Here is a 24,725-nt window from a genome sequence, read left to right as displayed (position 1 = left end):
GACTGGTGAGGAACAGAGAGAGAGACTGGTGAGGAACAGAGAGAGAGACTGGTGAGGAACAGAGAGAGAGACTGGTGAGGAACAGAGAGAGAGACTGGTGAGGAACAGAGAGAGAGACTGGTGAGGAACAGAGAGAGAGACTGGTGAGGAACAGAGAGAGAGACTGGTGAGGAACAGAGAGAGAGAGAGAGACTGGTGAGGAACAGAGAGAGAGAGAGAGACTGGTGAGGAACAGAGAGAGAGAGAGAGACTGGTGAGGAACAGAGAGAGAGGGACTGGTGAGGAACAGAGAGAGGGACTGGTGAGGAACAGAGAGCGAGGGACTGGTGAGGAACAGAGAGAGAGGGACTGGTGAGGAACAGAGAGAGAGGGACTGGTGAGGAACAGAGAGAGAGCGACTGGTGAGGAACAGAGAGAGAGGGACTGGTGAGGAACAGAGAGAGAGGGACTGGTGAGGAACAGAGAGAGAGAGACTGGTGAGGAACAGAGAGAGAGAGAGAGAGACTGGTGAGGAACAGAGAGCGAGAGAGAGAGAGAGAGAGAGAGAGAGAGAGAGAGAGAGAGAGACACTGGTGAGGAACAGAGAGAGAGAGAGACTGGTGAGGAACAGAGAGAGAGAGAGAGAGACTGGTGAGGAACAGAGAGAGAGAGAGAGACTGGTGAGGAACAGAGAGAGAGAGAGAGACTGGTGAGAGAGAGAGAGAGAGAGAGAGAGAGAGACTGGTGAGGAACAGAGAGAGAGAGAGAGACTGGTGAGGAACAGAGAGAGAGAGACTGGTGAGGAACAGAGAGAGAGAGAGACTGGTGAGGAACAGAGAGAGAGAGACTGGTGAGGAACAGAGAGAGAGAGAGAGAGAGAGAGAGAGAGAGAGAGACTGGTGAGGTACAGAGAGAGAGACTGGTGAGGAACAGAGAGAGAGACTGGTGAGGAACAGAGAGAGAGGGACTGGTGAGGAACAGAGAGAGAGGGACTGGTGAGGAACAGAGAGAGAGGGACTGGTGAGGAACAGAGAGAGAGGGACTGGTGAGGAACAGAGAGCGAGGGACTGGTGAGGAACAGAGAGAGAGGGACTGGTGAGGAACAGAGAGAGAGGGACTGGTGAGGAACAGAGAGAGAGAGACTGGTGAGGAACAGAGAGAGAGAGAGAGAGAGTGGTGAGGAACAGAGAGAGAGAGAGAGAGTGGTGAGGAACAGAGAGAGAGAGAGAGAGTGGTGAGGAACAGAGAGAGAGGGACAGACTGGTGAGGAACAGAGAGAGAGGGACTGGTGAGGAACAGAGAGAGAGAGATTGGTGAGGAACAGAGAGAGAGAGAGACTGGTGAGGAACAGAGAGAGAGAGAGACTGGTGAGGAACAGAGAGAGAGAGAGACTGGTGAGGAACAGAGAGAGAGAGAGACTGGTGAGGAACAGAGAGAGAGAGAGACTGGTGAGGAACAGAGAGAGAGAGAGACTGGTGAGGAACAGAGAGAGAGAGAGAGACTGGTGAGGAACAGAGAGAGAGAGAGAGACTGGTGAGGAACAGAGAGAGAGAGAGAGACTGGTGAGGAACAGAGAGAGAGAGAGAGACTGGTGAGGAACAGAGAGAGAGAGAGACTGGTGAGGAACAGAGAGAGAGAGAGAGAGACTGGTGAGGAACAGAGAGAGAGAGACTGGTGAGGAACAGAGAGAGAGAGACTGGTGAGGAACAGAGTAGAGAGATGTGAGAGGAGGAGAGGTTAAGGCTTGTGTTAGGAGAGCTCTAGTCTAAGGTAGAGAGAGAGAAAGAAAAAGAGGGAGATTGGTAAAGAGAGAAACTGACAGTCAATGTTATTGGGAGAGAGAGAGGAAGGAGGCGGAGGGAGGAGAGAGAGGCAGGGAGGGGGAGAAAGTGTGTGCCTGCCCCTGTGACCATGACAACCCCTCCAGATGGGTTGATGTGTGTCCAGTGGGGGTAAGCTATCACTGGGAGGAGCCAGAACCCTGTCGCAGCACTGCAGACTGTCTCTAGCAGACAGGCAAACACACATCTCATCATCTATTCCACCCACCCACACCCACACACACACACACCTCATCATCATAATCCTCTTAGAAGCCAGGCTGACAAGAGCCTCTGTTAGCAGCGCTACCTATCTATAATAACATCACTAGGGAGATCAAACAGTTATGTATCAGGTAGGAAAGACCAGGATCACTTGGCATGACTCAGCTACTTAGAGGCTTAATTGTCCTGTATGGCTCAACATGAAAAGCTCTGCAGGTCGTCACTTCAAATCAGAGAGGTACAATACAAAACAGGATCAATGAGTTAGCCAACTAAATATTCTGAAATATCTTTGTCGTTTTTTTTTATAAAGATAAACTTGAAATGGGCGTGGTCTACCTGAGTCAACAACCAAAAAAACATATCTAAACTTAGCTTTCTTAATGAACCAGAAATTAAACTGTTATTTCTGGTTGTTTATCAGCTGGCTAACTCGTCCTACTTAGTAGTGTACCCCTAAGACATACTGCGTTGCTCTTCGAGTGGAGTACTGATCTAGGATCAGTTCTGCAGTTTAGATCGTAGTAAATACCATTAGATGTACAGCCTTCCTATTTCGAGACACTGTGACTATGGGCCTGGAGCTTTCTTTCTCCCTACCCCAAATGTCATTCCCCTCAGTGCACGCCAACTTTGTTTTACTGCCTATACTGCAGTAAGCTATCGTGCTGGTGACAGCCAGACTACAATAAGGCTAAAGGCCTAGAGTGGCAGTGCTGCCGTGCCATTCCATAAGCAATGACTCAGCCCGATTGGGCTCTGCGTTTTGCGCAACCCACAAATCACTCTCCCTGACAACGCGGATCCATCCCGGGGTTTAAAATAAACAGCAGGTGGGGGATTTTGAATACGCCCCGGGATGGAACCGAGAAAGATCATATTTAACACAAAGGTAGGTGTGACAAGCAATGCCAAGGCTCGAAAAGGGGACAAGCTGTGCACAGTTGAAAGACATAGAGGCATGTAAACTCGGTGTAAAAAGTGTTCAACTACCTTGAAGGTAGAACATTGACTAGCATGCATGCAAGCGCAAGAAGTCAGCTTGTGTTATGGGAATGAGGGAGGGATAAAAAAAGTACAAGGTTCTCCCTAGTTTTCTAATGTTTTGAAGGGGCTTAGCAGCTTGACGCTGTCCAAAGTGTTTACCAGGTCTTTAAGGTACAGTAGAGGCCTCAGGAAGCTAATAAGACGCTGTCACAAAGGCAGCATTAACTTGTTCCATTGGCACGAGAGACTCGAGAGGCGAGCGTTTTGGTCGGGGGCCCCGCCAACTTCAGGTGGAATTTCAGCATGGTGGGCAGGACAGGAAGTGGGCCGTGCCAGTGTCAACACACTCCTGCCCCACTCTCCGAGCCAACTGCAGGCAGGCACACACACCACCTAATAAGTTCCATGTGCTAACCAGCTGTTAAACAAACAGGCTAACTCAAAAAACACAATGTGCCTATCAATGGCTCAGTGCTGTAGTGCCTTATGCTAACAACTTGCTAATAGCAAGCATGGCAACCTTAAAACATACTCTGATGCTACGTATGTAAACCATGCCAATGCATTTGGGTTAGCTTGTGACTTTGAAAAAAGGGAGCACTATTCCTTCTCTCCTGCTCTGGCCAGGGACTGGATTCAGGGAACAGTAAAGCAGGTGGCTGATGGCCTAGTTCTGGCCCTGCGCTAGCTAAGCCACGCCAGAACTGCAGCCCTGGGCTAGCTAAGCCACGCCAGTACAGCAGCCCTGGGCTAGCTAAGCCACACCAGTACAGCAGCCCTGGGCTAGCTAAGCCACTACAATACAGCAGCCCTGGGCTAGCTAAGCCACTACAATACAGCAGCCCTGGGCTAGCTAAGCCACGCCAGTACAGCAGCCCTGGGCTAGCTAAGCCACGCCAGTACAGCAGCCCTGGGCTAGCTAAGCCACGCCAGTATAGCAGCCCTGGGCTAGCTAAGCCACGCCAGTACAGCAGCCCTGGGCTAGCTAAGCCACGCCAGTACAGCAGCCCTGGGCTAGCTAAGCCACGCCAGTATAGCAGCCCTGGGCTAGCTAAGCCACGCCAGTACAGCAGCCCTGGGCTAGCTAAGCCACGCCAGTATAGCAGCCCTGGGCTAGCTAAGCCACGCCAGTACAGCAGCCCTGGGCTAGCTAAGAAACGCCAGTACAGCAGCCCTGGGCTAGCTAAGCCATGCCAGTACAGCAGCCCTGGGCTAGCTAAGCCACGCCAGTACAAGGCTGCATTTGAAATGGTACCGTATTACCTATATAGTGCACTACTTTTGACTAGAGCCCTAGAGTGTCGTTGTGGACGCACATGTGAAGAACCAGGACATTGTGGTCTGTTAGAGAGAGCAACTACTCTCTGTTCTGGTGGAGACAGAGAGGACACTGTGGTCCATTTCAGAATACAGTACCCCTTTTATACCCCACCATAGCACGGCTCTGAACATGACAGGTATGGGGGAGTGTTCTGGTGTGAGTTCACTGGTTTGTGTTGAGGAAGTACAGGTTAGTTGAAGAAGTTCTGTTAGTGCTGGGATGGAACCAAAGCGTGCATAGGTAGGTAGGTAGGTAGGTAGGTAGGTAGGTAGGTAGGTAGGTAGGTAGGTAGGTAGGTAGGTAGGTAGGTAGGTAGGTAGGTAGGTAGGTAGGTAGGTGCGTGTGCGTGTGTGTGTTGATGCGCATCCTGACCGGTCTATTGTTTCAGTCCCTCGGCCTTCAGCTGATGTGGAAAACAGGAAGCCAGTTTTTAATTTTCAAAAAGTCACAGAAGATGAGGTCTTATCTGCACTATCTGCTATAGATTCTAAGAAATCATTAGGCGCTGACAATCTGGATCCATATTTACTCAAGTGTGCGGCACCTATTATTGCTGGTGCAGTGACGCATATCTTTAATCAAACATCTGTCGTAGGAAAGTTTCCTAAATCTTGGAACACAGCTTTTGTTTTACCACTCCTCAAGGGAAGTGATGGTAGTGAATTGGATAATTATCGGCCCATCTCTAAGCTCTCCTGTTTGGCTAAAATTCTAGAGTCATTGGTGAATAGGCAACTACAATATTTTTTAACTGTTAACAATACTCTTTCTAGTAATCAATCTGACTTCAGACCTAAACACAGTACTTTTACAGCCACTGTACGTGTTGTAAATGATATTACTAATGCTCTAGATAATAGAAAGTACTGTGCCGCCTTGTTCATAGATTTAAAGCTTTTGACACTGTAGACCATGCAATACTTTTGGGTAAGCTGTCGTCAATAGGACTGGGATTGGATGCCTGTCATTGGTTTCATGACTATCTAAAGGATATAAGTCAGGCTGTTAGAGTTGATGGCATCCAGTCGGAGCCATTGGAGTTGGTTAAAGGGGTCCCACAAGGTTCTATACTTGGTCCATTACTGTTCACTCTCTACATAAACAATATCGGTGATGAGATAAAAAAGTGTCAAATTCATTTATATGCTGATGACACTGTCATGTACTCTATCGTTTCAACGGCTGACCAAGCATTATCACTACTGGAGACAGATTTTAAGATATTACAAGGGTCTTTTATACAGCTGAAACTTGTTTTAAATGCAAAGAAAACACATTTTATGATTTTTAATAGGTTCAAAAAGTTGGTTGAAAATACACTTGCATTTACGAGCTTAGATGGTTCTCGAATTAATCAGGTCTCTGCACATACATACTTAAGGATATGGTTGGATGATAAACTTTCTTTTAAAATGCATATTGACAAACTTTGTAAATGGCTAAAAATCAAGCTAGGCTTCCTCTATAGAAACAGGACATGTTTGTCCTCTACAAATAGAAGACAAATTGTTCAAGCTACTTTTGTCTGTTATAGATTATGGGGATATTATCTACATGCATGCTACGGCATCAACACTTAAATCGCTGGATGCTACTTATCATTGCGCACGTAGGTTTATTGCGGGTGCTAGCTACAGAACTCACCACTGTGTTTTATATCAAAACGTTGGTTGGACTTCGCTGTCCATGAGACGAGAACAACATGCTCTCGTGTTTGTCTATAAAGCACTTCTGAATGAACTACCTTCTAACCACTCATCAATATTAGAATTAGAATTCCTAAAACCAGGTCTCAAGCATGGATTACACTTGAGGCCCATGCGATTTCCACAGAGTTGGGTATGGCTGCCTTTTCCTGTTACGCTCCTTGCCTATGGAATAGCCTGCAGACTAAACTTAAACTTCAGACTCTTGTCCCCCTTGCCCATTTTAAATATTTATTGGAGGATTTTTATTTTTGTATTGCTTGTAACTGTTTTGGGTAATGCAAGTTATTGTGCTGTTAGGGGAATAACCAATGTGTAAATGTAATCATCTGCTGCTGGATTTTTTTGTGTTATCTGTGATCGTTTTATTTGTCTTGTGTAGTTTCTTAATCATTGTACCTAAACTGTATGTGTAACATGTATACGCAGGGCCCAGCTGTAAAAGAGACCTTGGTCTCAGTCTGTGTTCCTTGTTGAAATAAAGGTATAATAATATATGTGTGTGTGTGTGTGTATGTAGGTGTGTGTGTAGGTGTGTGTCTATACTCACTGCTGGCGATGTGCCGGCTGTCCCCGGCCTGTGGTAGTGTCTCGTGGGCGTCGTGGTAGACCTGAGGCAGCCCTATCGTCCTGTCCATGTCCATCGTGTCCAGCACCACCGAGCTCTCCTCCCCGTTCACCGTGATGTCACTGGCCCCTGTGATGGGGTTGGTGGGCGGGCCTCCCACTGACATCTCATAGTCTGGCGGAATGTCATCCCCACAGTCAAAGTTGGGCTGAAATCAATCAATCAAATATAAACAACAAAAAAACTTTCCAAAAATAAAATCTCTCCAGGATCAGGGTTGGGAATGAAAGAGAGATGGATAGATTTTGAAAGACAGAAACTCCTTACTGGTATTCCCAGCGCTTTGAGGATGTTCATTTTACACATGGGACAGGTCCGGTGGTCCAGAAGCCAGGGGTCCACACAGCTTTTATGGAAGATGTGCCTGAGGACCGAGTCACACACACGAACACGCACAGCCTTGATGATGTCATCCATAGTAACAGTCTCCTTGGTAACATAGCATCACTCACCATGCTCTACTTATGCTCTCAGGTACAGAACAGAATCTTATTGTAGCATATTAATGACTACCAATCATTAGCAATAGACCTACTACAACACATGATCTATAGGAGACAATGATAGTAATGGCTGTCATTGTGTCTGCTCTCTCTAGTTCCACTGAAAAATGGGAGAGGCTGTCGTACCTGCACGGCAATATCCTAACAACATCATTCGCTTTATAGCCCTCGATGCACACAGCGCAGTTGTCAAAGTCAGACTCCGTTTCCTAGAACACCAAACACACAGGAGACATTTGGTTGGTTGTCTAGTCTCGTTTTAATTTCCTGGAAGGTGAATAAAGCGGAGCGGATCAAAAGCATTGCAGCGTGTATAATTCATTTAAATTAAAACACACACAAAATAAAAATGAGTCAGTCATTATCATTGGGCTGATGGAAGTTCATTATCAAATGCTGCGCTTAGCAGGAGCGTGGGGAAACGGTTCGCTTCGGTTTAAAACCCTACAATCAAGGTCATATCACTGCTACTTAAATAGGTGGTTTTGGAAACACTTTACTTGAAGAGGGTCTATACATAAGGCATTCATAACCCCTTCATGAAACCAGTCATGAAACCTTTACGAGTGTGGCAGTATCATTCATAGCAACCTTCGTAACACATTTATCCAACATCATAGAAGGTTAGTAAAGCATGCAGCCAGGTCTACCTTGTCTCCTTTCCTGATGGTTCGTACTTGGAGCTTACTGATGGCCTTCTTGGCTGCGTCTCCGAGACGTCTCTGCTCATAGAAGATCAAAGAACAACAAAGAAGGTGAGGGAAAGATAAGCAACCCAACCTGGCAACCCAAAAGAGAGAAAAAATTTCTGGAATTTCCTATATATCCAATAACCACTGACAAGACAAGGAATGGACACGTTTCAAGGTTAGAGAAAGGGACAGAGATCCACTGTCCCCATCTGAACCAAAGTGGACCATATTACTGGTTCATAGATCTGAAGGAGACGTTCTGAGAGGCTGTGTAACGTTTTAACACGGCAGGGTGAACAGTTGCTTAGTGATGTTGACATAGCAGCGTCTCTGAGCTGACAGTTAACCACTTGTTGCAGACCAGAGCAGAAAACACAGGCAGAGTCAGGTCATTGAGTTGTGCAAGGTATGAAAAAAGGGAAAGAGAGAGAAAAAGAGAGGGAGGAAGCGATAGAGAGCTAAATGCATGAGGGAGAGAGGGAGAGATTGAGTGGATGATAGACAAATACTAAGAGACATTGAGAGAAAGGTAGGCTGCTAACCCTCGCTATCTAGGTCTACTCTCACTGTGGAAAAGAACTGCATCAGACCAGGCCACTGCCCACAGCTGCTCTCAATCAATCATCAAGGGAAGTCATTGTGACATCAACAGAGAACAGATTTGTGGTTTCAGGCCTGGCGAGTTCTTGGAGTGAATTGCAATTCAACTCCAGCAGGTTTGAAAAATCAAAACATTGTCACCATGGTGCCCATTCCCCTTGACAACCCATGTGGTTGTCTGCAAACATTTGTGTCAACATCGGACAATCTTAGAAAAAAGGTTTCCAAAAGGTTTCTTCAGCTGTCCCCATAGGAAAACCCTTTCAATGACCATTTTTGGTTCCATGTAGAACCCTATGTAGAAAGGGTTCCACATGCAACCCAAAAGGGTTTTACCTGGAACCAAAATAATTCTCCCTGCAACCAAAAAGGGTTCTTCAAAGGGTTAGATAGCACCTTTTTTTCTAAGAGTGTGGGCCACGGTGTGTGCATTGACTACACGGTCCAACAGGACTACACGGTTGGCGGTCCAACAGGTTTCCGCTAGCAAACCCAGCTGTCGCGCTATTTTTAAACTTTGGCCTTCATTTCTGGAAGGAAAAAGCAGGGAAAGGTTTGGAGAAGACGAATCACCTCAGAGAAAAGCAACTGATCTACATATAGATATAGAAAAAGTATGTTCATACTGTGGTCAAACTGCTAGTTTACGCTGTCATTACAGTCATACCGTACCTGGTTGCGGTCACGAGCGTTGGCATATCTGAACCGCTGTATATAGTAGAAGACAACCTGTGTGTGATCAGAGACAACACACTGAAATACAGTAGGACGACTTTACCAACCATGTCTTTATCTTATAATCCTTTCAGATGGTTGGTTATAATGCTACACTCACTACGTGCCTCACATTGACCCGGTACCCCCTGTATATAGCCTCGTTATTGTTATTTTGGGGGTTATTTGGGGGGGGGGGGGGGGGGGGGGGGGGGTGTACAAATAACTACATTCATGTGTCTGTACAGTGAACCGTACCTGATTGCGGTCGCGAGCGTTGGCGTATCTGAACCGCTGTATGTAGTAGAAGATGAGCCATGCCAGGGAGATGATCATCAGGACGATGAAGGAGATGGAGACGAACACCACCGACGTTCTGCTCACATACTTCTGAAGGTTCCTCGTTCCTATGGTGATGTGCACGGTCACCGTGACGTTGCGTTCTAGTAGAGCGCCGATCTCCCGACCCTTGGGTTCCGGAATCATGATCGCCACGATATCCCCCGTACCTGTTGGAATAGGAATTTCCAGGTGAACAAAAAGAAGAGCAGTCGTTGGTAAAGTCAATCAAAATATCTATCCGGTTTCTTAAAAGTTGCAAAAGGGAGACATTTCTAGAACAGAGCAGAGAAAATGTCTAAACGGGCCTCTTGGAGACGGGCACTGTACATTCTAAATCACACAGCACCAAATGTTGTGTGAACACCAGGCTGGTAGGAAGTCAAGACAAACAGGCTGGGACTTTGTCAGCTGCTACAAAATGTATCCAACCAACTATTGTAAATATGTTGTAGTTCATTGGAAATAAACTTAATAAAGGATCTGTTGAGACAACCTACACATCCATATGTGACAATATTTTCTTTTGTGTGGGACAGAGATCTGCAACATGTGGCTCTGGGACTGCATGCGGCTCTGGGACTGCATGTGGCTTGCTCCTTTGTGGCTTCATTTGATCCCATTCATTTGTATGGGATTTGAAACCTCTCTGTGGAGGTATCAGACCCCTATTGTGTATCAGGGTTGAGCTAAACTATAAATAACCTGTATTCACAGAACACTGTCTGTAGAACACAGTGAGTAATTAGCATTAGGCTAGCCTACTGGGAGTTCATTCAGGCAGAGACAGGACGCAGAGCTAACAAAACAAACCCCTGACTCTCCATGTCTGGGTCAGAGCCCTGGGGTCCTGTTAAGGGAGAAAAACGTTACAGATTTAGAACAAATCTGTATCCGTCGAACAGAAATGATTTGTCAGTCACAGAGTAAGGAATCATATCAGCTCTATTCATTAGCTGACATTTCTATCAGCAACGTTTTGAACATTTCACGTCACTGGTGTCACAAAACCAGACGGCTTTGATAACACAGTCCAATTGACAATTAGGTCAGGCCCAGCTGCCACTAAAAAGGTTTGATCGGTAACTCATTTAGGGTCAAACAAAGTACAACCCCCACCCCAGACACTCTACAAGGGAACATAATTTCATAGCAAAGCCATTAGTTCACACCACCAGATAGTCAACAGAGTGGAAAATTGTAACCACCAAGGATATTTTAACACTTTCACAACTGAGTCAAAGGTTGTTGAGTTGGATGTTATCAAGGTCATGGACAACAGAAATGTCACTTTAACACGTTGTGTTTTAACACTTCAGTTAACTCCTTTCAGAGTTGAAACCAGCAAGTTCTGACAGGGCCTCCCACCAGACATTATTCTCATCCTCACCTCTCAGCTAGCCCCTCTCCCTATGGCCTGTGACCTGACACTTCACACAATCCTCAACCGTCACACCAAAAGATACTATAGCTTCGATACACCCTTTCTTCACACAGAAAATTATAATTACAGTGATAAAATATCCTTCAAGTAGGCTAAGTCCTAAGCTAACACACTAAATAACACAATCGATTCCCCTCAAGATTTCAAAATGGCCGCCATTCACGTTCATAAGAAGCAGGCCAAAAATCTTCAGCGAGGCAAGACTCCGAGTGCCTTAACTTGCAGCTACAGTATGTACTGCCTACCTGTCTATCGGACACGGACACACTTTAACCACTGACTGAAGCATTGGGAGGTGAGGTGAGAGTGATAGATAGGCTATACTTCCTATCAGAGGTGTCTGAGTGGTTTAAAATCCCAGACAAGAGATTACACTCCATCTGCAGCCACACATTGAGGTGGGATGATGTCTGTGTCGTTAAAGGCCTAAGTGACTCATTAGCCTTTGGAACTCGGTGACATAATTTCCTCTAGGATTCTGCGGCCTTATTACCATGGCGTCTGTGCGGAGCCACAGGAACACAAGCCCCAGGGTGCTTCACGTCTTCACTCCATCTATCAGTAATTTATCTCCATCTATCACTCCATCTATCAGTAAGGAGAGGCTCGTTCACTCTGCCACCACCGCCGCCCGGGCTGCCCGCCAGCCACAGGGCATTGTGGGATACCCTCGGCACCCAGCGGAGGTCTGAGAGTGGCCAACGCCATTATATCAGCATACCCTGGGGATGGATAGAGAGAGAAAGAAAAAAAGAGCGCGAGAGGAAAGTTGGCAACTAGCAGGTGGCAACACCATATTATCACTGCAGAACAGACAAAGACAGGTTGGAAAAAGCGGTGACTGAAGAAATAAAAGTAGCTGCAAAACTATTAGCCCAAGAAAGACACAAAGCAAGCAGCAAGGCATTCAAAAATGGATGACTCAGTCAACCCACTCACTAATGAATTCCAGGTTTAGAGAAGGAACATTGGACTTTACTCCAGAGACTGAAATATATTCACTAACACATGCGGATTTAAAACCGCCAAAAGATTGGCATACGACACAGTCGGCGCGTCCATAAGGCTAGGAGCTAAGCTTCCCCTAAAGTAAATTGGCAAAATTATATAGCCTAATTATCTTACTCCTGTCGATACAGAAACTCATAAAATAATTCAAAATAAGCTACTACACTAGAAAGCATGATTTGGCCACAGAGGATCATTAGCTTCTTTAAAAACATATAAGCTGTGGATCCTCGTAAAACTGACTATCCTACCGATCCTAGACTTCGGCAATGTCATTTACAAAATAGCCTCCAACACTCTACTCAGCAAACTGGATGTAGTCTATCACAGTGCCATCCGTTTTGTCACCAAAGCCCCATATACTACCCATCACTGCGACCTGTATGCTCTTGTTGGCTGGACCTCGCTTCATATTTGTCGCCAAACCCACTGGCTCCAGGTCATCTATAAGTCTTTGCTAGGTAAAGCCCCACCTTATCTCAGCTCACTGGTCACCATAGCAGCACCCACCCGTAACACGCGCTCCAGCAGGTATATTTCACTGGTCACCCCCAAAGCCAATTCCTCTTTTGGCCCGCCTTTCCTTCCAGTTCTCTGCTGCCAATGACTGAAACGAATTGCAAAAATCACTGAAGCTGGAGACTCATATCTCCCTCTCTAACTTTAAGCACCAGCTGTCAGAGCAGCTCACAGATCACTGCACCTGAACATAGCCCATCTGTAAATAGCCCATCCAACTACCTCATCCCCATACTGTTATTTATAAAAAATGTTGCTCCTTTGCACCCCAGTATCTCTACTTGCACATTCACCTTCCGCACATCTATCACTCCAGTGTTTAATTGCTAAATTGTAATTATTTCGCCACTATGGCCTATTTATTGCCTTACCTCCCTTATCTTACCTCATTTGCACACACTGTATATAGACTTCTCTATTTTGTTATTGACTGTATGTTGGTTTATTCCATGTGTAACTCTGTGTTGTTGTTTGTGTCACACTGCTTTGCTTTATCTTGGCCAGGTGGCAGTTGTAAATGAGAACTTGTTCTCAACTAGCCTACCTGGTTAAATAAAGGTGAAATATATATATTTTTAACTGCATTGCCTACAGTCAGAAGGCGCCGCAATTTGGGCAGCGCGCCTGGCAAATACCCACATAGATGATTGTTGAATTGCGAATGTCAGTGAAAAGTAGAAGCCCAGCCAGGCATATCGCAATATTTCAAAATACAATTGAAGGAAAACATCATTTGGAAAGCAAATGTCTATTGCTGTAAAGAAAAGACAATGAAAAGACTAATCTGTCTTTTAGTCATCAAAATTCTCAATTTAATTGAGTGAACAGTATAGCCTATCTTATTAGCACCAGCTGAAAGTATGGGTCATATTCCCGGTGAGTGTGCATATTCCCTCTTTCATAGTTGGGTTAGTGCTACTTGAAAGTTAGTTTTTGGACAATAATTTTCTCCTCCAGGTTAGATGAACGTCATAACTGAATGTGTCTACCCTTCTCATAGGACGATTAGATGGATCAGACAACTTCGTTTTAATTGATCTGTTTGTCAGTGTCAGCAGAGCAGGCTACTCTGTCATTTTTGTCGTATAAAAAAAAAATTCTGCTAATGTCTCCAGTCATATTAAGTGTAGTAGAATTGCATGAAATGTGTTCATAAAAGGCCAAGATGTTCCTGTGCAAAGAAAGAAGAAACGTATCTGTCTCAGCCTCCAGTATTTATGCTGCAGTAGTTTATGTGTCGGGGGGCTAGGGCCAGTCTGTTATATCTGGAGTATTTCTCCTGTCTTATCCGGTGTCCTGTGTGAATTTAAGTATGCTCTCTCTCTTTCTTTCTCTCTCTCGGAGGACCTGAGCCCTAGGACCATGCCTCAGGACTATCTGGCCTGATGACTCCTTGTTGTCCCCAGTCCACCTGGTCGTGCTGCTGCTCCAGTTTAAACTGTTCTGCCTGTGGCTATGGAATCCTGACCTGTTCACCGGACGTACTACCTGTCCCAGACCTGCTGTTTTCAACTCTCTAGAGACAGCAGGAGCGGTAGAGATACTCTGAATGATCGGCTATGAAAAGCCAACTGACATTTACTCCTGAGGTGCTGACCTGTTGCACCCTCAACATCCACTGTGATTATTGTTATTTGACCCTGCTGGTCACCTATGAACATTTGAACATCTTGGCCATGATCTGTTATAATCTCCACCCGGCACAGCCAGAAGAAGACTGGCCACCCCTCATAGCCTGTTTCCTCTCTAGGTTTCTTCCTAGGTTCTGGCCTTTCTAGGGAGTTTTTCCTAGCCACCGTGCTTCTACGCCTGCATTGCTTGCTGTTTGGGGTTTTAGGCTGGGTTTCTGTACAGCACTTTGAGATACCAGCTGATGTAAGAAGGGCTTTATAAATACATTTGATATAGCCTACAGCCATGCATTCAATGATTAAGTTATATTATTAGCCTAAATTATGACTATCCAATCTACTCATCACATTAGGAATAGTAGGCTATTTTACATAAATCTGCAAATATGATGATGCATGGAATGCTTTATTATAAAGGTGCATTTTTCTGGTGAAAATTTGCTTCCCCAAACTTGAAACTCACACGCCGCCTATGGGATACGGCATGCACGGTATGCTAATTTCCCTTGGCAGAGTTGCATGACTCACATCTGTACGGGTCTAGCTAACAGTGAGAATCGGTAAAAATACAGTGGGTGAAAGAGGGTAGTCAAAGGACAGAGGGAAGAGACAGAATACAACTCTTGTTTCTCTGTTCTCTTGGTCTGTCGCCATGGCGCCCAGTTTCATGACGTGGTCCTGGAAATAAACCTCGAGGTGTGTGTGTGTGACGCAGGGACTGGTCCCTCATGGACACCACACATTTCATATGGGAAAGGCGCAATGCATTATTATGCTCATAAATCTCCATATGTAACTAGTTCGTCATAAGAGACATACAGCCACAGGTGTATGGAGAGAAAGGAGAGCAGATCAATAGATCATCTACATAGGAATAATCTTTACTAGCCCAACTCTTCGTATGAGTCCAAAAGCTGCACTCTTGAAGCTTTTTCTCATAGGCGTATTGTCTTGAAACGGAAGTTAAAGGGCTACTGGCAAAGTGTGCTTTTTTTCGGCTTCAGATTGCCTAATTGTTTCCAAAAAACTAAAACGACTAGACTAAATCGAATAATACACAGCATTCTAATGAAATAAGCGCATCAGGAACGAAGAGCTCTGGAGCCAATGTCCTGGCAGAGACGGGGCCTAAATCACATTGTGATGTAACAGTGCACAATGGGTAGTAGGCCAGAGGCTACGATGTTATCCTGCATATAGGGTTTACACACAGCAAGGCACAACGCATTAGGTCCAAGGACGTCACATATAGGCCTATATGCAAACAAGCGCGCACACACACACACACACACACACACACACACACACACACACACACACACAGAGTTGGCTGAATTAGCAACGAGCGTTGCAGCAGCACCATGGTTTGTTCATACAGAACTGTTAAGGGTAGCCACTCCTAATGCAATCAGCGGCACAATCACCGGCAGAAAAACCAGGCTGTGTGTGCACGGTAAACAGATCTCACGGCCGCTAATACTATTACGTTAACACTGAGCCCTACACCCTGACAAACGCTACACAGCTTCAAAAAAACATCATGGGCTTGCTAACCTAACCAGATACCCCTCAACTGATACGCATAAAAAAAACTGCCTGGACATGAGGGCACAACCCAACATGGATGCCAAAAGTTTAGTAGCAACACATGGCCTCAAGGAGTGGATTAACTTCTTCACCTCTATGAGCCTTGAGAACAATATGACCATGGTAAAAGAACACATTGACAAAGTTCTGCAGTCTGCAAAGCTGCTTTTGCTCACTGGCCATGCTTCAGCTGTTAAGTATGAGATCTTAAGTAGGTAGCGTAGAGTAGACTCAAGGTTTTAGCCATCTTTACCATCTGGGTGGGATTTTGGATTACATAGACTGGTCCCTGATCTGTTTGTGCTGTCTTTCCAACTCCTTTGGTCATAGAAAGGTCAATAACCATATGAGTTGGCAAGACACTACAAACAGATCTGGGACCAGGCTAGAAATTACAACCCAGATGAAGGAGACAAGAATACAGACACAAAGATATTCCACAAGGGGCAAGATGTCATACACATTTTATCACCACTGTCTGCAAGTAGTTGGCAAATCCATTTCATTTAGAGAGAGAGAGAAAGACCAAAAAAAACGAAATAGCTGCTTCTAAAAATCAAAGCAGTGTGTATTATCAACCGATGGCCTGACAGAGGCTGAACTGGACCAAAATCTCTCCTCTTTGCAGACACCCTTTAGCAAGAATGGTGCATAATAAGCCAGGATGGTGCATAATAAGCCAGGATGGTGCATAATAAGGCAAGCCAGGTGGAATAGAGAGGGAGTCGAGTGAGCAGTTGATTTTTAGAGGAAGGGCGCTAACCTGTTTAGTGCTGCTGAGGATTAGCTTTTGCTAGCAGCCTTGAGGGCAGCATAACCTGCTGTGTAGTGGATAATAGTATTTGGTTAGCTGTAATTAAACAGCACAAATCCTTATTCAATATCAATGGTGTTAGTCTGTCCAGCGAAAATTTGCATAAAATATCAAATAATTAATACATGTAGCCACCAAAATTTGCATAGCCAAGATGGCCAACAAAACAACTGCCTAAAAAACCATGGTCAGGAAAGAAAAACTGAAAGGATCTGGCAGAGGGAGGGAGCCACATCATACAGTAATCTAGTGATTCATTCCAGCTCTCAGAAAATGTCCTCCACATGCTCATTGCTCACCCTCAATATCAAAGCCAGACTGCAAATTTCAAGTCTTTCATAAAGATCAGCCCTAATAGGATTCATATGTGTCTTGTCCACACAGAGGTCTGAGTGTTCTCATACAAAAAGGCCTTGTATGCTTTCTTTGTCACAGGTGGAGCCAACCTAATTAAGATGAGAGAGAGAACAAGATTCTTGGCTCTCAGTTACCCTGGCCAATACAGTCCACTTCTGTTGGCTCACCGAGAGGAGGACTGTTCCTTCTCTCGCTTTCTTTTAGTCCCCCTTTCCCTCATCATTGCCCTCTCTCTCCCCATCTCTGTATGTTCGTCTCAGGGCTGGGAGTATGAGTCTTAGCAGCCCCAGAAATAGCAATCTCCTCTTTTCCGTAGGTACCCAGGGACTGCCGGCCCACTGTACCCTCTCAGCAGGAAGGGTGTGTGTGTGTGTGTGTGTGGCTAGTATCCACATGCTTCCCAGACAAAATAGTTTGGAAGAGTTAGTGCATATATAATGCCAACTTTTTGTGATGTTTTTGTTCACTTCAGTTGTTCAGGCATACAACAATTTTTTTTGGAGGCAAGCCGAAGTCAGTAGCCGAAGTCTACGCCCCTTCGTCAGTGATTGGTCAATAGTAGAGATTCTTCAATAAAGTCTGTTGTCATTCAACGAGAGATGACTCATTTTCATGCAAAAAATTTAACAAAAGACAAATACTCCACCAAACATCATAGTTAGATGTAAAATTGCGAGACTAAGATCTCCTCAGCAAAAACTTCAAAATTAATAACAGATTTCTTGAGTTATCTTAGATTAATTTGGACTATTTTGAAGTGTATACTGCCTACGACATCTCAAAATGGACAAACAATACTATTGCCGCTTTTTTCTCATTTTTCAAGCGAGGGTCTTTTAAGGTAGTATAGAAGCACACTTGTTCGGTTCGCCTAGCCGACCTCCGCGCCAGCCGAACTGAAGAATGCTGACGCCTTAACAGATACATCTCCTGGGCCTGTGCCAGCCAAGCAGGGAGGGACCTAAAGGGGGTCTCAGAGAGCTCGCCAGGGGTGGCCACCCACCCCCCAAACCCCTCTCCTCGGCTGGCCCCATTTGTCTGAGGCATCTGGTAGGGCCTTCCATCATCTCTCCTCACTTCCCCATTAGGAACCAGCATGCTGGCACGCCACTGTCCAGTCCAGGAGATGATGCAGATAGGGCTTGGAATCTATCAGAGACAGCCAGTGAATGTGAACAAAGGTGTTTATATGAATGTAATTACCTGTTGTGGTCCACATGGCGTAGTCCTCAGTTAAAAGAAGCCAAAACGTCCGCAATGGCAACCATTCCATTGACGCCAACCCTCATGGCAACCCGATCACCTGCACAGCTTGGATGCCCATACAGACAGACACCACTCTGTACTGGTTGGAGGAGGTGTGTCAGTGCTTTTGCAGCAGGCTAATGCAGTTTGGCAGCATGCTAACAGGGTGATTAGCTGACCGGCAGTGCATAACCTATTGTGAAGGAGGGTGCTAAATTTTACAGCACGTCATCAAACCAGTCGCACAGTCAGGTTGTGTTAAGACACAGAAATGGTTTGTTTAGTTTCAATCCATTGACATGATCTGTCTCAGTAAACAGAGCTACAGTAAAGACAAAGGAGCTTAGCCAAGCTCAAAACGCATGTGGGCAACCACACACACACACACACACACACACACACACACACACACACACACACACACCACACACACCCCGTCAGAGTCATACAGTGCATTCGGAAAGTATTCAGAACCCTTGACTTTTTCAAAATGTAGTTACATTACAGCCTTATTCTAAAATTGATTAAATTGTTATTTTCCCCTCATCAATCTAAACACAATACACCATAACAACAAAGCAAAAACAGGTTTTTAGAATTTTTGCAAATGTATATATATACACACTGCTCAAAAAAATAAAGGGAACACTTAAACAACACAATGTAACTCCAAGTCAATCACACTTCTGTGAAATCAAACTGTCCACTTAGGAAGCAACACTGATTGACAATACATTTCACATGCTGTTGTGCAAACGGAATAGACAACAGGTGTAAATTATAGTCAATTAGCACAGACCACTTCCACTTCTCAGACCACTTCTCAGTTCCTATGCTTCCTGGCTGATGTTCTGGTCACTTTTGAATGCTGGCGGTGCTTTCACTCTAGTGGTAGCATGAGACGGAGTCTACAACCCACACAAGTGGCTCAGGTAGTGCAGCTCATCCAGGATGGCACATCAATGCGAGCTGTGGCAAGAAGGTTTGCTGTGTCTGTCAGCGTAGTGTCCAGAGCATAGAGGTGCTACCAGGAGACAGGCCAGTACATCAGGAGACGTGGAGGAGGCCGTAGGAGGGCAACAACCCAGCAGCAGGACCGCTACCTCCGCCTTTGTGCAAGGAGGAGCAGGAGGAGCACTGCCAGAGCCCTGGAAAATGACCTCCAGCAGGCCACAAATGTGCATGTGTCTGCTCAAACGGTCAGAAACTGACTCCATGAGGGTGGTATGAGGGCCCGACGTCCACAGGTGGGGGTTGTGCTTACAGCCCAACACCGTGCAGGACGTTTGGCATTTGCCAGAGAACACCAAGATTGGCAAATTCGCCACTGGCGCCCTGTGCTCTTCACAGATGAAAGCAGGTTCACACTGAGCACATGTGACAGACGTGACAGAGTCTGGAGACGCCGTGGAGAACGTTCTGCTGCCTGCAACATCCTCCAGCATGACCGGTTTGGCGGTGGGTCAGTCATGGTGTGGGGTGGCATTTCTTTGGGGGGCCGCACAGCCCTCCATGTGCTCGCCAGAGGTAGCCTGACTGCCATTAGGTACCGAGATGAGATCCTCAGACCCCTTGTGAGACCATATGCTGGTGCGGTTGGCCCTGGGTATCTCCTAATGCAAGACAATGCTAGACCTCATGTGGCTGGAGTGTGTCAGCAGTTCCTGCAAGAGGAAGGCATTGATGCGATGGACTGGCCCGCCCGTTCCCCAGACCTGAATCCAATTGAGCACATCTGGGACATCATGTCTCGCTCCATCCACCAATGCCACGTTGCACCACAGACTGTCCAGGAGTTGGCGGATGCTTTAGTCCAGGTCTGGGAGGAGATCCCTCAGGAGACCATCCGCCACCTCATCAGGAGCATGCCCAGGCGTTGTAGGGAGGTCATACAGGCACGTGGAGGCCACACACACTACTGAGCCTCATTTTGACTTGTTTTAAGGACATTACATAAAAGTTGGATCAGCCTGTAGTGTGGTTTTCCACTTTAATTTTGAGTGTGACTCCAAATCCAGACCTCCATGGGTTGATAAACTGGATTTCCATTGATTATTTTTGTGTGATTTTGTTGTCAGCACATTCAAATATGTAAAGAAAAGATTATTTAATTCATTCAGATCTAGGATGTGTTATTTTAGTGTTCCCTTTATTTTTTTGAGCAGTATATATATATATATATATATATATATATATATAAAATGAAATTAACATAAGTCTTCAGACCCTTTACTCAGTACCTCATGAAGCATCTTTGGCAACGATTACAGCCTCCAGTCTTCTTGGGTTTGACGCTACAAGCTTGGCACACCTGTATTTGGGGAGTTTTTCCCCCATTCTTCTCTGCAGATCCTCTCAAGTTCTGTCAGGTTGGATGGGGAGCGTCGCTGCACAGCTATTTTCAGGTCTCTCCAGGGATGTTCGATCAGGTTAAAGTCCAGGCCCTCCTGGCAGGGCCACTCAAGGACATTCAGAGACTTGTCCCGAAGTCACTCCTGCATTGTCTTGGCTGTGTGCTTAGGGTCATTGTCCTGATGGAAGGTGAACCTTCACCCCAGACTGAGGTCCTGAGCGCTCTGGAGCAGGTTTTCATCAAGGATCTCTCTGTACTTTACTCCTATCGTCTTTTCCTCAAACCTGACTAGTCTCCCAGTTCCTGCCGCTTAAAGACATCCCCACAGCATGATGCTGCCACCACCATGCTTCACCGTAGGGATGGTCCCAGGTTTCCTCCAGACGTGACGCTTGGCATTCAGGCCAAATAGTTCAATCTTTGTTTCATCAGTGTTTCATCAGACCAGAGAACCTTGTCATTTTCCTTTTATTGAGGAGTGGCTTCCGTCTGGCCACTCTACCATAAATGCTTGATTGGTGGAGTGCTGCAGAGATGGTTGTCCTTCTGGGAGATTCTCCATCTCCACAGAGGAACACTAGAGCTCTGTCAAGGCCCTTCTCCCCCGATTGCTCACTTTGGCTGGATAGCCAGCTCTAGGAAGAGTCTTGGTGGTTCCAAACTTCTTCCATTTAAATTATGGAGGCCACTGTGTTCTTGGGGACCTTCAATGCTGCAGACATTTTTGGTACCCTTCCCCAGATCTGTGCCTCAACACAATCCTGTCTTGGAGCTCTACGGAAAATTCCTTGGACCTTGTGGCTTGGTTTTTGCTCTGACATGCACTGTCTACTGTGGAACCATATATTGACAGGTGTGTGCCTTTCCAAATCATGTCCAATCAATTGAATTTACAACAGGTGGACTCCAAGGAAGTTGTAGAAACATCTCAAGGATGATCAATGGAAACAGGATGCACCTGAGCTCAATTGAGTCTCATAGCAAAGGGCCTGAATATTTATCTAAATAAGGTGTTTTTATTTGTAATAAATTGGCAAAAGAAATCTAAAAACCCATTTTCGCTTTGTGTAGATTGCTCAGGAAAACAAAATATTTAATACATTTTAGAATAAGGCTGTAACGTAATAAAATGTTGAAAAAGTCAAGGGGTCTGAATACTTTCCAAGGTACTGTATATGAAGACTAGACTGCATGTGAAAAGATAAGGAATGTGGAGAGAATGTATGGATCATGGATGATCAGGGATAGAGAGGAGGAGGGTGTTTTGTGTAGGACTCATAAGATGCCCGAACCCTAGGTTTTTCCTAAGACCTTTTCCTTTGCACCGTAGAGCCCACCACCACCAAATTGTCACTTGCAGAGCTAGGGGGGCCTACCCAGCCTAGATATGAAAGAGAGCGGTCTACAGTGGAAACTTGGCAGCCAGTTAACACCAGTTTTGTCTATTAAAGCCTTCTCTGCTTGCTCCAGTATTGGACCCGGACCAGACGGAAACACCTTCGACTGAGAGATAACATAGCCTCCTGATTAAAATGTCCATTGGATGTGCTTGGGGGGGAAACGGCTGACTCAGATATTCCCATGGCCAGACTCTCCAAGCTGGCTCATCTAAGAAAAGTTGTCATAGTAACTGCCGCTTTCTGTAGATGTTCAAGTCAAGGCTAAATACACTAAGTGTATTTATGGTATTTCAGTGTCACCATTGAATTGGATCGTTTTTTTCTGAAAACAAACACTCTTCTACGTGCACACACACACACACACACACACACACACACACACACACACACCACACTTGACAGAAGCTGTACCAATATTGATTGCCATTTGGATCTCTTGCAAAGCAGAAATCAGTTTTACAACCCAAAAATTGAAATAATTTTGGGATGAAATCGTAACTGTGCTAAATCCTTCTTCCATTAATATTTATGTCCACCTAAAACTAAAATCCTCCTACTTCCTGCCCCCTCTGCTCCTCTTTGTCCTTGATTCTTTCCTACATGGCTCAGGGTGAGAGCAGGAGAGACAGGCTCTAAATTGTAAAAAAAATATAAAAAAAAATAATAATCTGTCTCTTCCTCTCCCTTGATCTGCACTGATTGGAACATACTTGACAAGTGAAAACAGTAATGGTGGAAGCTTATCGTGAGGCTGGCTTTCACCTGGCGAGTTGTCAGTGCTGAAGAAGGACAGGGAGCGAGGTGAGGTCAGATTTTGATGCGGTAAAGAATGAGCCGGAGAGAGAAATTACAGGAGAACTCTTTAGTTTACACAACAGCCTCAGCTTGGTCTGAGCCAGTACCATGCCAACCCCTGACTCAACATTTGGCCCAGTTCAGAATCAGAATCAGCAAGAATTAGATACGCATTATAATTAGATATTGGCTAAAATGTATAGGGAATGTGTAGGATATCCCAATGCAGTCAGGGAAACATGCATCAATAGTCTTTACGAGCTGGGTGGATACATCTCCCAGAGTGTCATGGTGAGTTCATGCATGGGCTATGTAGCATAATATCAACATATATATTTTACACAAGGGGCCCATTCCCTTAAAAAGTAGGCCTGCAATCCAAAATCTAGTTTTGTGTAGAAAAGTTGTTCATTGATAATTATCACACAGCTAGGAGGAATGAGGAGTGATGCCGGTTTACTATTGAATTATAAAATGTAATACATTATCAGTTCACCAAACAATTGTCTTGAGAGACAATGATACATCAAAATGGTTTAGGGTTTGAGGACTGCATTGAGCTTACATCTTGTTATGATTTGCACTTGTAGGCACAACTGGCAGCAAATGGACAATGTGCTTCTTTGTTGATTAGTTCAATATATAATAGTGAGTTTGACAGTTTTGAGCTTGTAGCTTACTGACATGAATGCCTTGCCAGTCTTCAACAGCCTAAAACAATGTGTGCCATTGCCATAACGACATGATAAGAGGGCAGAGCACTTGTAATCTGTCACCAAGTCACAACAGTGACAAGTACAGTGTCTCATACAAGTGACACAGTGCATCGCATACAGTCATGTAAGCTTGATAAGTATGATGCATTGCTCCCCCGAAAGTGTAGTTTACCTTGATGAGGCATTGTTATGGTATCGTTGACATTAGTGGAGCCCACGTTATAAATTATGACTGCAGAAGCGTTGTGGAGTGCAGCGACGTTGCGAATTTTATCTCTGAATGTACAGTTCCCTGCAGCTATCAACGCCATCCAAGCACTGTTTTGATAAGGCAGGGGATACTTAACGTTCGGGTCGCAAGCTTGTCTCTCTTGCAAAAGCAAAGGCATCAACACTTGCCCTCTTGCTTCTTTCTTGGGGGAGTGCTCGCCATATCGTCCACACTCAGTCTTCTCTGTTTTGATTTCTGAAGTCACGGGATCCACATAAGTAATGTTGACAAACGCGGTGTACCATTCTTCTTTCTCCGCCACCGTAAAGTCCAGGCACAGCAAATGCACGAAGCAAAAGGATAGCAGCCATGTTGAGAGAGCTAGACTGCGGCAGGCTTGGATAAGGGACATTGCCATGTTCAGTTCGAGGATATAGCGAGTGTTTCCCTCTCCACCAAGCCTAAAAGCTGCCTCTCGCTGGTAGCCTCCCCCCTTTCCAAGCTCGACGACTACGATTTCGGACTACCCTGAACTTGAAATACTTGAAAAGTGATGCAGCAAACCAACTGGTTAAAGGTAGTTTCTGGTTGTTGACAGAAATGTTTTTAAACAGTTGGTTGTAGTCGTGCTTCTCCACCCTGCCTACTGCTACCTAAGCGACTGGCCTGCAATGTTGTTGTTGTCAGTCAGCTGTGCGCGCTGGACAAGCTTTCTTAACATGTGACCTGGGCGGGGATCACGAAGATAGTCGAACCTGTCCCCCATAGTAAAGGCTAGTGTTCGCCTATACAGGGATCGGTAATAGGCGACCGCGAATTATTTATTTTCGCCCACCAAAGTTGTCAGTAAAAAAAAACAAATATATATACACTACCGGTCAAACGTTTTAGAACACCTACTCATTCAAGGGTTTTTCTTTATTTTGACAATTTTCTACATTGCATAATAATAGGGAAGACATCAACACTATGAAATAACACATATGGAATCATGTAGTAACCAAAAAAAGAGTTAAACAAATCATAATATATTTTATATTTGAGATTCTTCAAATATAAAATATATTTTGATTTGTTTTACACTTTTATGGTTACTACATGATTCATGATGTGTTATTTCATAGTGTTGAT

The 24,725-nt window shown here is 45.1% G+C and overlaps 1 protein-coding gene across 2 annotated transcripts in view; it reads right to left on the bottom strand.

Moving 5' to 3' along the window:
- Window positions 1-24,305, bottom strand: part of LOC106602315 (RING finger protein 150) — a 50,432-nt gene extending 26,127 nt beyond the window's left edge. For both annotated transcript variants that reach the window (XR_014392097.1, XM_045716542.2), the window contains exons 1-6: window positions 23,556-24,305; window positions 9,434-9,684; window positions 7,820-7,891; window positions 7,296-7,378; window positions 6,934-7,030; window positions 6,589-6,814 (exon numbers count right to left, since the gene is read on the bottom strand). Coding sequence is in view for 1 of the 2 variants with exons in the window: in XM_045716542.2 (XP_045572498.1) it covers window positions 6,589-6,814; window positions 6,934-7,030; window positions 7,296-7,378; window positions 7,820-7,891; window positions 9,434-9,684; window positions 23,556-24,012 (1,186 nt within the window). In the remaining variant the exon portion in view is untranslated. The remainder of the gene's footprint in view (window positions 1-6,588; window positions 6,815-6,933; window positions 7,031-7,295; window positions 7,379-7,819; window positions 7,892-9,433; window positions 9,685-23,555) is intronic.
- Between the last annotated feature and the right edge of the window lie 420 nt (window positions 24,306-24,725).

Source organism: Salmo salar, chromosome 04, assembly GCF_965601325.2.
Source record: "Salmo salar chromosome 04, fSalSal1, whole genome shotgun sequence".
NCBI classification, from domain to species: Eukaryota; Metazoa; Chordata; class Actinopteri; order Salmoniformes; family Salmonidae; genus Salmo; species Salmo salar.
This window is presented reverse-complemented; position numbering and strand designations above follow the sequence as displayed.